This window comes from Poeciliopsis prolifica, unplaced genomic scaffold, assembly GCF_027474105.1.
Source record: "Poeciliopsis prolifica strain line A6 unplaced genomic scaffold, Auburn_PproV2 SCAFFOLD145, whole genome shotgun sequence".
NCBI classification, from domain to species: Eukaryota; Metazoa; Chordata; class Actinopteri; order Cyprinodontiformes; family Poeciliidae; genus Poeciliopsis; species Poeciliopsis prolifica.
This window is the reverse complement of record NW_026562520.1, coordinates 476,416-490,463: the sequence shown is the minus strand read 5'-3', so window position 1 is coordinate 490,463 and position 14,048 is coordinate 476,416. Positions and strand designations below refer to the sequence as shown.

The following is a 14,048-nucleotide window of genomic DNA, read 5'->3' as shown; positions in this document are numbered from 1 at the left end:
GATGTTGTGATGTAATGACACAAGCAGAAAATGCTTTGATTAGTTTTTCTGTAGGTTTCAATTGGAGGATTTTATTTGTAATTCCTTCTTTTATCACATCCATGTGTTGACAGTCTGTCCCACACCATGATACTGCCACCTCCAGACTTCATGGTTGTTTATTCAGTTGATGCACAGAACCACTTCTCTTTCAAACATGCTGTGTTCAATGTTTGGACCTTTTCTAACCGCACTGTGTTCCCTCAGTATTCCACTAACCTTTTAGGTTTGACGGTGCTTTACCTTGCTGTGTCTTTGGCAGTGTCTTGCACTGAAAGTCTGCTTTAAGGACATTGTGGTTGGATGCACTACTTATTGCTGTCATGCTGAAAGCTAATTTCTGGCCTTTCTGAACTCTCCTCCAGTCTGGTTTTGTTGGTTAACCCTGTCAGACGTCGTAGGAGAAGCAACATGTCAACATCTTGCAACTATTTAGAGGATAGAAATGTCATTAAAAAACTAATATCCTTCACCCATCATTAATAGCTTCTTGTGCAATACTTTCATAGTGACGTTTTCACATGAACAAAAAACAAACTTATTTTGCACCAATAGGGATAAGATTGTTTTCTAAAAACCGATGTCTTGTCTTTCCATGCCTTTATGCTTCTTCATTCAACTTTATTTATAACTTAGAGACTAATTTGTCTCAACTTCAGTGCATGTGTGGATTACAGGCATTGCTAGACATCTGGTTCAAATTCCATGTTCGTATCCCCATAAGAAATAAAACTGAGAAAAAAACTTGCTCATTTATCCTGCTGTAAATTAATTAATCCAAACCTTCTACTTTTATTTCCTTGTTTAGACTTGGCTTTCGTTAAAACAATCAATATTTCTTTAAAATTATGCTGAATAAGAACTTGCATGATTTTACCATCTTAACTCAGATGAAAACATTTACTGACTTTTGAGGCTATTCAACAAAAAAAAAAAAAAACATTTGTAGTGTTTCAGAAATCTTAATCTGCATTTCCGGCTCAGCTGTGGATCCATTTCACTTCTGCTCTTAAGGTCGTTGCCAAGATTTCAACAAGCCTCTTCATGTAATGAATCAGTTGCTCTAAATCATCTGAAAAGGTGTTGCCTGGTCAACCAGAGGTCAGTGACGGTTCTGATGTGGGTTACGCGGCTCTTCACCCAGGGCGCCATCACACTGCGGAGCCTGGAATGAGTTTTCCAGGTTTTTCTTGCCCAGGTGATGGGAAACAGACGCCTCCATGCATTATCCAGGCTCTGCTACAGAAATGAAACAACTTGACAAATTATAGCTTTTAAGAAGCATTTTATATTTTAAAAAGGTGAAAATGCCAAATGGAGGATTATGGGTAACTATGGAAGTAAAATTATATAGGAATGCTGGCATGAAAAGAAAAGCAGTTTGAATCCTAATTTGCTGTTTTTTGGGTTAAACTAATAACCTGGTATGTCAACTGAAATTTTCCTTTTATCTTTTATATTTTGTCATGTGACCTGAAGCTGGAATAAACTGGTTTGATTTGTAATGTTGTGAATCTAGTTTGTTTAATGTTTTAGTGAGCCACAGTCCACTGATGAATTTCACAAACATCTTCATTGACATTTCCATATGTTCATTAAATTAACGACTCTTGAAGTAGTGAAACATTAGTGACAAAAATAAAGATAGATATTAAACATACAAATTACAGAACATTTTCATAAAATACTTGGCATCTAGAATTAATCCAATCTGTTCTTAAAAGATACAACAAAATATTCCAAACTGTAATTTTTGATGAAAAATAAATTGCCACCCATCAACAACAATTAGTAAAACATTAAATATGTTAAACCTGGAACAAAAACATGTGCAATTAAAGTAGTTCTGTACAATGATGCTTTTTTAAAACATTATGTGAAGAAATGGATAAACTGCACTGAACTTTGATCAGTTAAAACTTGACCAACGTTTTAAAGGTATAAAGTTTCATGCAAAATTACTTAAATTATGTTGCTTTGCTGTTATGTGTCATTTTAAACATGATATTGAGGAAGTGAAACATTCAGCACATCTCATAATGGATCTATAAAAAATAACAATCTGCTTTTCTTGAGTGAAATAAATATGTAAAACAGATAATTGTAATATTCAAGTTTGGCTGAATATACAACTACAACAAATGTACTAGATATTCCAGCTAGTTCTACATTTAACCTACAACATCACAATGGTACTTATTTTATTCAGCCTGAATTTACTCTGTTCTCACTGGCACATGTGATTTAACTAGGACATTTAATGAGTTGGTTAAAGGGTAGTGCTGCGTTGTGGTGAGTGTTTTGTGTTTAGCAGCAGGTTCTCCTCTTTGAGGGGCTGCTGATCAGCTGGACCGTTTTCTCCTTCTGCTGGTCTTCTTGTTCCTTCAGGATTCTGGAATAAAAGATGATCAGTGTGATTACCGCACCACCACGTTTTCACATCCACTCCAATGGTTTAAGATGAGATGTTTTCCTTACATAAAGTTTTCTGAAAGTTAAATGATTTGAGTTCTGGAGTAATTACAAATCAGAATTTACTCATAAAAAAGTGAAATACTTCATGACAAATTGTCAAAACGGATCTTTTACAAAAACATGAACGCATTCAGAGGTGGTACACTTCTGCTAATGCGCCAATTTTTCACTTGGCCCTTTTGCAAACTTTGAAAATGCATATTTAAGAACATGTTTTATTTTTGCATTAACTGCTTACCTGGCTAAATGCACCATGGACTCGGCCACATTGGCTCCAGAACATGCACTGCATTCAAAGAAGGTCATCTGGCAGTCCTTCAACCAAACATGAATATAGGATTAAATAAAAGGCAGTGGAGCAGATTAAATGCATTTCCAGGTAAAACCTGGATTCTGACCCCAAATAAAAATTGAATACTTGTAGGAATTATTTCAAATTAAGACCTTGGCGAGCCTTTCGCCCACTTCCTTCTGAACTTCCCTCTCTGCCTCTTTGTCCGTTTTGTTTCCTAAGAGCATGATGGGTATTTCCCCACCATTGCCCTCCTGGAAAGCAGTAGATGCAATGAGTCTCGGACAAGCAGCTGGTTTTACTGCAGCAGGCTCTACAGGACTGGTTCCTATCAGTCATTTCTCAGGAAAACAGACTTTTACGCTGCGGATCCGTTACCTTGACGCTCGTCAGCCACTGTCTGACTGCAGTGAAACTCTGCTCAGCAGTTACATCATACATCACAATCACACCATCAGCTTTGCGAAAGAACTGCTTGGTGATGCTGCGATACCTGCAGGAGGAACAGGAAGTGGAGCAGAAAGGGACTTTTGGTCACTTCCTCCTAATGTCACGGTGCTTTAAGCTGCAGAAAAACCTGCAGAAAGCTGAGGACTTTCATCCAAGAGATGAGAATTTCTCCAAATTTCCAGACTTTGGTAAAGGAGCTTACCTTTCCTGTCCTGCTGTATCCCACAACTGCAGCGCCACCTGGCTGTTGTCCACAGTTATTGTCTTCACACTGTAGTCTATGCCTGTATACACACAAGTTAAAAAGTGATGGAATTTATTTTAATGTTCATCTTCTTTATTTCAGTACAATCTGATCATTTTGTGAAATATTAAAAATGGCTCCCAAGGCGACAGATGAGCCACTGCTGTGTCCAAACTGAACCAAAGATGATAAAAATGTATTCGTTTAATGGTGGGCATAACATTTAATAATTAAAGGAAAGAAAAAACGGAAAAAAAATATTTACTGCAAGCCACATTTTTAATCTAACATCTAATTTCATAAAACAGAATGAAATTAGACATTATTTAAAGCATAACTCTGCCCTCGGACAAATTTTGAAAAATACCAAAGAGGGGGCGGAGTCAAGAGACACTGAGGGGCGTGGCCAGGTCCTCATTGAGTCATTGCCAACACAGTGCAGCCAAACACGACTTTGCTGTTTTGGTTTTCGTTGACTGACAGGAAGTGAAAAATGTTTACCGACAGTGGCGCAGGTTCCCGGGTGGAAGCGATCGTCACAGAATCTTTGGAGGAGTGAAGTTTTTCCCACGCTGGAGTTTCCCACCAGGACGACCTTGAAGAGGCGATCAGGAGCCGAAGGAACGCTTTCCTCCTGGGAACCATTAAAGGAAACGTTGGCCCAGTAAACCTGCTGGTTTACTTTCATCCAGCTCATGTGGCGATGCTTACATTGATGGTGGTTTCCTTTCCAACTGGCTGACCTCTTGGAGATGACGGGATCTGTCGTTCCTCAGACTGCTGCTCAGGGATCGGCGATGACCTGCAGTGAGGTTCGCTCATCACATCCACATCGTCTTCATCGTCCAACCGAGTCTCCACTTCAGCCCAGTTCTGCAGCGTGTTCTGAGCCAGGCTGCTGTTCAGTAAGTAGGGGAGGTGGTCTTCTTCTATGGAGATGATCCTCTGGAAACGACTCCCTGCTTCAGCCGGGAAGGTCGGCTGGTAGAAGCCGTTAAGGTTCTGCCTCAGGGCGCTGGGGGTCGGCTCCTCCTCATCCTCACTGCCAAACACCAAACATGAAGCTGCTGCAGCTGCTGCAGCTGCTGCTGCTGCTGCAGTTGCTGCTGCAGTTGCTGCTGCTGCAGTTGCTGCTGCTGCTGCTACTAACCCAGAGCGTCAGCTTCACTTCTGTGTGGTTTACCTTTTAAACACATCTGTGTTTGTTTGCTTCACTCCATCAATAACAGATCGGTGCTTCATGCTGGTCTTGGTTCCTTTTGGTTTCTGCAAAGTGAGATTTGATTTTTAATTTTTAATACACAATTCTGAGAAAAAAGATCTGATAAATAGAAAATGCAAGCAGAAATGTTTTATACTTCTCTGAACACAACACACCTGAAAGGACATGTCTCTTTCATCCCGCAAATGTTTGTTCATTTCTCTGAAATAAAAAGACAGATGAAACTAACGGCTGTTAGGGGTTAATGCTGAAAGGTAGAAACGGGTCGGCACCTTTCTGCATTACTGATCACCTCAAACATCACTGACCATCTGGGTTTATTCAGGTGCCTACTCATGTTCAGCAGAGTGAATAAAGCTCTTGGTTTTACATGCAGAGCATAAAGAGCATTTCAACTCTTCATTCCAACATTGCTTTTATTTCAGTACGTCTTCCTGCTGCAGAAGGGAAAATCACATGATCGTTTTTTTTGCACATCTGAAACTTTCATGTTCAAGTCCTGGCCCTACTAGGAACATGAGTTCATTTAGATTAAGTACATAGATAAATTAATGCATTTAACTTTTTTTAATGCGTTTTTGGTATGAACGTCAATCTGAAGCAAAAGCAACTAAGGTTCGTCTCTGCTTCAAATCTATCTGATGCTGTTGTGTTCAAGTTGTGCTAAAATGAGTTCACCCATCAGTGAAGCTATGGTAGCCTAAAATAGCATCTCAATGCTAAACATGTAGCAGCTAATGCTAATGTAGCATCTGGAGTGAAGTTCCATGAATAAAACTGCAAAGATGAACAGAAAGAAACTCTTTGCTCCAATCTGATGGTTGAAGAATCTGGAAACTATAAAACACGGTTTTATAGTTTAAACTATATAGTTTTAGTTTTAGTTATAGTTTTATAGTTTAAACTATAAAACACTGTTTTATAGTTTAAACTATATAGTTTTAGTTTTAGTTATAGTTTTATAGTTTAAACTATAAAACACTGTTTTATAGTTTATAGAAAACTATGAAAATAATATTTGTTGTTGCATTCATATGTCTATTTAACAGTTTAGCTGCAAAAAAGGCATTTGAATTGAAAATATTACTTATTTTGCCATAAAGTATAATGACAGACATTGTAATTGATTAAAACTGTAAGCAGAGTCCCAGCACTAGTTCATGCAGACAATGTGAAACGGTCGAAGTGTTTGCTGTACCTCAGAAGGTCCAGCTGTTTGTAGAGACTCGCTCGCTCTCGCTGCAGTCCTTCAGTAAGTCTGTAGATCTCCCTGCATACAAAAACACTCAGTTTGCGCACAGTTCTGACCAGGTGGAGGGTTGCTGCTCCTCCTACTCATAAACAGTGGATATGTGACCTTCTGTCATGTCTGAAACTGGAAAGAATTAGATGCTCTCTTCAACACTCAACTGGTAAATTTGAAGAAACATGGGGGTCCTTTCTCAACTCTTTTCAAAATATGTAATGATGTTCCAGATCAATTAGGTAAACAAATTTGATCAAATTTGTTCCATTCTTGACAGGGATGGGAACGTAGTGCATTGGCCTTCTGAGCAGTGACCTGGGTGGGCTGAATGGGATTAAGTTGAGGGATTAATTAACCTTTTGTTTTGTTTTCTTTGGGTTTTTTGTTTGTTTTTTTCATATATTATTCTATGTCAGATAAACACTTCTTTGTATTCGCAAACTGTATGTATGAATGGAAAGAAAAAACCTCAATAAAAATACAGTGATTAAAAACACTCAGTTTGTTCTGCAGTTTTCCTTCAAATTCAAATATGAGAAAAACAACAACATAAAGAAAGAAGGTTCTGCCAGAGTCAGTAAGTGGTGTTAAAAACATCTGAATGTTTGCTCACATCTCCTTCTCCTCGTGAAGTCGAGCCGATTGCTCCTGCAGCAGAACCAGCTGCTCCTGCGCCAGCGTCAGCTCCTGGCTCACCAGCTCCAGCTCTCGGGCCAAATCATCGTTCGTCTGCTTCAGCTTCACGTTTTCCACTTTGGTCTCATGCTGCTCACTGTGGAGTTCTCGACACTGACACTCCAACTGGACAGAAATTGTTCAAGAAAATGATTTCACTTTTAAAATTAAAGATATTTTTAATATAAATTTGCACTTTTCACTTTCAATTTCTGTTTTGCGTTGATGAAATTATTGGAATGTGAATTAAAGCATCTGTTTTAGCTCCAGTAAATACAGTTTTAATAAAAACTGGAGAATAAAATGTCTTCATATTGACTGGCTTAGGTGCAACCATTTTAATCAGTGTTGATGAAGAGATGCTGAATGTCATCTTTATGTTTTTATGGCTTCATGTTATCAGTTTTCCTGCATCTGATTCTTCCTGCTCTAGCAGTTTATGGTCTGTTTGATTTTCTCTTATGAATAAAAGGTTTTGATCTGAACGTTTCCACCGACCCGTCTCTGTTTCTGGAAGAGCTGCTCCAGATCCTTCTCCTTGCTGGACAGCTGCAGCTCCAGGTCTTTACTTCGGGACAGATATCGATCGTAGTCCTACAGCAGGTATTAAGAAGAAAGTTCACGGAAATACTAAAAAAATTGACCAAATACAAAAAGTGAAGGAAATGATTGTCCAGTTTTTACCTGCAGTAGTATTTTGTCTTTTTCAGTTTTTATCTGCTGCTCCATTTCTTCATACAGGTGCTGGATCTCATTGTCATGTGCCGTTTTCCTAAAAGGACAAGAGTCATTACTACGCAATATAAGGAAATGAGCTTGTAGTTAAGGTAAAATTTGTGGGTTTTTTTAAACAGGTGACAGAAACCATGACTTTTCGGTGAGGTTGACGGCGTCTCAGACCTTTTGAGGGCGCTCTCCATGTCTCTCTTCTCCTGGTTGGCGTCTCTGATCTGCGCCGTCACTCTGGCCAGGAAATGCTCAAAGTTTGACAGAAGTTGAGGCTCATCGCGGCGCAGCTGCGCCCACAGGCTGCGCACCTCTGCAGGCCTGATGACACAGTTCAACCATTTTCACTCCACTGATTTTCAGTCAAACTCAAGTCTGTACTTTGACTAGGCCATGAATCAGCTTCAGACTCCCTCTAAAGGAAGATGAACAGGACGAGGCTTTGGCTGTTTCTGAAGAACTAAATGAAAAAGTTCATCATTAAAACGAAGAGGGAAAAAAAGATTGTAGTTTTGTAATTGTTTCAAAAATTAGTTTAAAAGTAAAAAAAAATTGGATTCTCAATTTTTAATTTTTTTCTTGAAATGGAAAAAAAAAATGGCTGGACCAGAAACGTGTTGAAAACCTATTCAAATGTTTTAAAAAGTGCATTTCATTGTTGCAATAAATAAACTTTTATTGAACGACAAAAACATGAAAGTCAGACTAACATTAAAAAAAAAAGTAAAATAGGCTAAATTGTCAGAAATTCCAGTTTGGTTGCATCCAAAAACACTAAGCTGAAAACTCTGGTCAACGACTTGATTAGAATTTAAATTATTTTAATTTAAAATGTTTTTTTGAGATATTCTGTGAACAGAGTAACTACAAGCATCTGGGCAATTTTATTGGGAATGTCACAAAAATCCACTGAGCTTCATTTAATGTCAAAAACCATGAAGGTGATCCTGAGCTGCACAAACTGAAATGATCCAAAATGTCATCCTGCTCCCATCATGCTGCAGAGTCAATAACTTCCTTAAATGCAGATCCAGATGTTGAGAGAAGATCTGCATGTTACACAAGATTCAATCTTTAGTTGGACATAAAAAGGGCAGATGGGGAAAAAAAAGCCATGAAAATGTTTACGTTTTAAAATAATTGACTTTAAATTAAGTTTTTTAAAGCTTATTAATTTTCTGCAGGTCTCCTGCTCTTTAGGATCCACCAACGACCGACAGGCAGCACAGAAAACGCCGAGCAGAACCTTCGGACCTTTACTAAAATCCTCAGCTGAGTCTTTGAAACGTAGCGCCAACATTCAGACCTGAACCTGAACTCACTGTTCCAGGAGGCTGCTGGCCCCCAGGCTCTCCATGAGCATCGCAAAGTGCTGCTCATCCTCGTCATCCTCAGCCGCGCCTGGACCCTCCTTCCACCGGGACTGGTACAGAACCTCCGGCACGCTTTTACTCAGGTTCCTCTCAGTCATGACGTCATCCACAGAAATCCTACGGCCAAACAAAAATGCACCTACAAAAACATCAAACAGAGCTCATAAGCAACAAGCAGGTCAGAGGGAGGTTGGAGTCATATTTAGTTTTGGGAACTTACTTAAACCAGAGGAGAACTCTTCCAGCGTGAGGAATCCGTTTCCATCAGAATCGAGCGAATCGAAAACGTTCTCCAGCTCGTCTGCACTCAGAGGAAGCTCACCGTTCAGCCTCTGTCAGAAAGCACAAAAAAACCATCAGGTTAACAAAATCCAAGGACACGAGTGACACTGTAGCTATAACAACTGCCATGAAGGTGTTTTATATGGAGCAGCAACTATTAGTAAAGGAGAAAGACGCACAATTTCATCTCAGTAAACCAGATGATGTTAAGCAGGATGTTTAATGAACTGGACCAACCAGAGCAGGAGAATCAGACAAATAAACTCTCCCAATGATTTTAAATTGTTGCTATAAAATGCATTTGTACATTAAGATATATTTATGTGGAGGAAACTCTTTGACATTGGCAGCTCATCAGGTTAAAAGGAAGATGTAATGAGATCCTCTGGTGAGCCAACAGAGCCGCGCCTCTGGGCACTGTGGCTTTCTGTGTTTACACGGTTTCATGTTGACTGAAGTCGCCCGTAAAACCAGAGCTGGACACAGAAAGGAAAACCTGCTTCCAACAACCAGCTGTTCTGGAGAGTCTTATCACAGCAGACCAGTCCAGCTGGAGATCCTGCTCTTAACCAACAAACTGATTCAACTGGAGCCAAGTTAAAGCCTCTGACTCCTCTCCTAAATGTTTCAGATAATCCATCAATGTCCCACAAATAGATTTCAAATGATTTGACAGAACAAAGTTTTCCTAACTAACCTTCTTGTTAAATCAAATACACCCACCATATTGTTGGAGTGTAATGTAACCAAGACCCAAATCCAAGGAAACCACTTTAGGAGAACCTGTCTGACAACATGAAGTAGGATAAAAGGTTCACCAAGCAGAACATGTTCTGATGTTCTGATGTGAAGAAATTCAGGAACACATGAGAAAATCTGACATCAGTGTGGAAATGGTCACATATCCAGACCTAAAGCTTCTGGACTCCATGGAAGCTGAGAAAAAAACACAGAGCAGTGGAGAACATTCTCAGGAAAGGCCGACCCAGCAGAACTATTCCAACAACTCATCCAGCAGGTCCACAACATCCCACGGTGGATTTCATTTGGAGCCGGAAATTAAACCTTGGATTCCCAGTCAAGAGAACAAAAAAACCCCTGAATTCAGACTTTCCATTCAGAAAGTGTTTGTTTTGTTTTTTCTAATGGTGAAATATAGTTTCAATATGGCTGCTTCTTTGATCAGCTGTGGTGGAAATCGGATTACTTTACCAGACAGACATGTAAGAGTTTAAACACGACGTAGCATGTAGAGCCTGCAACTCGGAGCAAATTAAAAACCTGCAAACGCAGGTTTTTAATTTGTTTTGGTCCAGAGGTTTTCCTGCTGGGAATTCTCTCCATGGTAACTGGAACGCCGTTTCCTTGAATGAGGTAAATAAGGTAAACGGAACGCAGCTTAAAACTCTGCAGGCCTCCCTGCCTCAGTTAAGGTCAGAGGTCACAATACAAAAAAATTAATTAATTTAAAAAAAAGAGGCTTTCATGGGAAATTTACAACAACAAAAAAATTGTAGACTGATGGAACAAAAGTACATTTTTTAGAAGGTGGGAGTCCATCTGAAGCTAGAACATTCAAACATTCAAACATGGCCACAGTGCTGAATTAAAACAGTAGAGACACTTTAGATTGGATCATAATTCTTCCACAAAGATGTGAAAAGCTTTACAGCCGTTATCAGACAAATGATTGCAGCTGCAGCTGCCAGGATTGTCACAGCCGCTTATTTGCTTTAGGTAGTAATTCGTTTTTCACAAAGGGCCACACTGGGCGGACATTTCCCCTTCATCACTTAAATCACTCGAAAACAGCTCTGTGTATTTACTCAGCTTATCTTTGACACAAAGATTTGTTTAATGATTTGAAACATTTCACAAATAAAGTATAAATCATTCAAACAGCATCTAATAACAGTTGGTTGAACTGCCTCTAATTAGCAGATCATCACCATAAACAGCAGATCAAAGCTCCTCCTGAGTATTTATGATCCATGGAAGTGGAGCATTGAAGTGGCTCATCAAAGCCCTGGATGAGCAACTGATGGACCAGAGAATCTGCACAATAATGCAGGTGGAGAGGCTGCGAGACAAAGAGTCTCCGTCTCTTTCATGTTGCTTTGAGTGAGCTGCACAGCAACATCACGCTCCTGTTTGGTATCAGTAATGAGCGCTCTGGCTGTCCCTGCATTCTGTTCAGTGGTGGGACAACAAAGCCATAAATGATTCTTTATTCTGAGAGGTGAAAAGGTTCAACGAAAAACACTAAACAAATCAGGAGTTTCTCCACTTTCATTTAATTACATGTTTCCTTGCAAATCTCTTCTGATCTAATAATATTCAAACTTCTAAACAATCAGGTTTTATCTGATTCCATTTCATCACATGAATCCATTTATTTAAGAATAAAGATGCAACAAGGATTTGGGTGCAATCTCCAGCCAGCAGGCTCACCTGCATGTCCCGGCGGTGATGAATCCCTTGTTCTCCGTGTCGCACATCTGGAAGAACTGGTGAGTTTTCTCCAGGATAGTGTTCTGTCCCACATCTGAGCTCTGGCTCCTCCTCGAGTCGTCGTCCTCTGCACTCGTTTGGTCGCTGCCTCCTGGTGTTTGGAGCGTCGTCCGGGCCACGCTGGTGTCGGGACACGGCGCAGTGAAAGCTGCCATGGTGTTGGCGAGAGTTTTCTGTGAGCCAGCTGCAGACAGAGGGCTGGAGGAAGTGGAGCTTCAGGCTGCTGTGGAACCGAGGCTTTCAGGAGTGTCACTGATTGTCATCTCTTAGCAACCTCCTCTTTAATCAGTAGATGAAACCTATGAGGAGCACAGAAGGAGGGTCTTCAGTTACAACCTCTGGTCCAGTAGACGCAACAGGAGGAATTTACTGAATCACAAAAATAGAGTCCTGCACAAACATTCACACACTTTGAAGAATCACTTTCAGAAAGTGATTCCTTAGAACAGATCTTTCACTCATGGTTTTCATTTTTTATTACTTTTGAGATTTGCCGACTGCGTTGCCAGTTTAGCCTTATTGACCACAGCAGGTGTTGGTCAGAAAGCATGCAGAAAGCCACCAGTGACCTTTGCTCTTTGTATTCGATGTTCCCCACTGAGACTAATGACTTCTGAGGTGAACCTTTGCTTTATTGACTGGCTGATGTAACTCAGACTGGGAGCACTGGTTTGGAAGACTGCCTCCCACTTGCACTCCTTCAGTATTCTTGATTAATTTATGAGTGATGATCCATATTAATATAGACGATGGAGACAAAACAAAACATGTAGAGAAACTGACAGCAAATAATTGGCTTTAGGAATAAGATAAATGATCCAAATAAAAAACAAAATCAGGTTCAATTTCAGTTAATTTGGAATTTAAGTCCAGTTCTTCCAAACTCTAATCCCAGTTCACCCTGCAGCATCTTTCATATTCCACAATCTAAATGTACTCCATCAAAGGAGATAAATAGTTCGCATATTTTTGGAGATATTTTCTGAATTTGTTTTGAAGTTGGAACAAAATATTTTTGCTCATGAGGAAACAACAAGTCATAAGAGAACCAAGTTCAAACAGTTTGGAAAGAGATGGAGGACTTTTTAACTCTGCTCACGATGCATTCACTGTAAATCGGAATTTTTTAAACCTGAAAAAGAAGGCAAGGACAACATAATGAAAGGCTCTAGGTAATAGTATTAAACCATATTACAGCCAGGACAGCCAGTAAAAGTTTGACTCATTTATGCTGTGATTAAATACAACCAGTTTACAATGGAGACAAATTTACTCCATTTACTTCAAGAATAGTCACTGAATCGGTAATAAAATAAATTGAATCAGAAGAATGGTGAGAAAATCTAAGCGTTAAGATCGATTTAAAATCAGACTAAAAGACTGAAAACATGAATCATGTTTACCAGCCACAGCTGAAAGTTTGCAACGTTCATTTCTGGTTGAGTTTGCTGAAACTGGTGGAGAGGAAAACAAGAACTGCTTACATCAGGATCCATATTTTCTGACTGGATTCCTGTTTGCACATCAGTGAAGGTGAAAATGTTTCCCCTCTGGTTTTAGCCTGGCCTGCTTTGCATGCAGCCTTTATCAGTTTTAGTCTCGACATGTAACAGCTGTTAGACCTACAGCAGTGAGCAGCACAGGGTCCAACCACAACCAGGCTCTGCGAAACGTCCTAGTCCAAACCACAAAACAACACGATCTGCAAAAGCGCAGCGATGAAGGACCTACATGTGAACAACAATCACCCACCGGATCATGAACTGTCATTGAATCAGTTCAAGCAGCAGGAGTTTCATCAGACAACCTGCTGCTTGTTTTCTCAACTCACCTGAAACTTTCCCCGCCTCGTTTCCACGCCGTCCTGCAGGAAATAATCCATCTGAGAAAAACAAATGCGTTAGAAAACAGGAATCACGAAGTCAACAAACATGCAGCTCCTTCAAACACCGGACTGAATTTCTGCAGCAGCTTCTGGGTGTGATAGAAGTTATTAATATCGAAAAGCTGCAATAAAAGAAACAAACTGCAGATAAAGTAAACAGGTGAAGCTGCTGCAATAAGATAAAACAAGTTCTTCCTCCCCGTCATTGAGAAACTTCCTCTTTCTGAAGTTTATTCAACAAACGCAGCATCATTCAGGCTCGCAGATAAACTTTCAGTGGGTGAAACTCACTTCGCTGTGACGCCGAGCTGCTTCTCACTTCAGCTGAAAACCTGAAACCCTGAAAACCTGAAAACTTTCAGCTGAAAACCTGAAACCCTGAAAACCTGAAAACTTTCAGCTGAAAACCTGAAACCCTAAAACTTTCAGCTGAAAACCTGAAAACCTGACAACTTTCAGCTGAAACCCTAAAACTTTCAGCTGAAAACCTGAAACCCTGAAAACCTGAAAACTTTCAGCTGAAAACCTGAAACCCTAAAAACTTTCAGCTGAAAACCTGAAAACCTGACAACTTTCAGCTGAAACCCTAAAAACTTTCAGCTGAAAACCTGAAAACCTGAAAACTTTC

General features: G+C 39.8%; 1 protein-coding gene across 1 annotated transcript; it reads right to left on the bottom strand.

Annotated features, from left to right (window-relative positions):
* Positions 1–1,346: 1,346 nt before the first annotated feature.
* On the bottom strand, positions 1,347–13,793 carry LOC129355789 (EF-hand calcium-binding domain-containing protein 4B-like). The gene is made up of 20 exons (XM_055025398.1): positions 13,712–13,793; positions 13,367–13,417; positions 11,490–11,834; positions 11,157–11,171; positions 8,963–9,074; positions 8,692–8,881; positions 7,544–7,690; positions 7,328–7,415; positions 7,142–7,237; positions 6,582–6,769; positions 5,921–5,992; positions 4,878–4,923; positions 4,684–4,766; positions 4,212–4,542; positions 4,002–4,134; positions 3,459–3,540; positions 3,185–3,299; positions 2,959–3,060; positions 2,753–2,829; positions 1,347–2,431 (listed from the first exon to the last, which is right to left on the bottom strand). The coding sequence occupies exons 3-20, from the start codon at positions 11,688–11,690 to the stop codon at positions 2,347–2,349; spliced, it is 2,163 nt and encodes a 720-aa protein (XP_054881373.1). The 5' UTR covers positions 11,691–11,834; positions 13,367–13,417; positions 13,712–13,793; the 3' UTR covers positions 1,347–2,346.
* Positions 13,794–14,048: the final 255 nt, after the last annotated feature.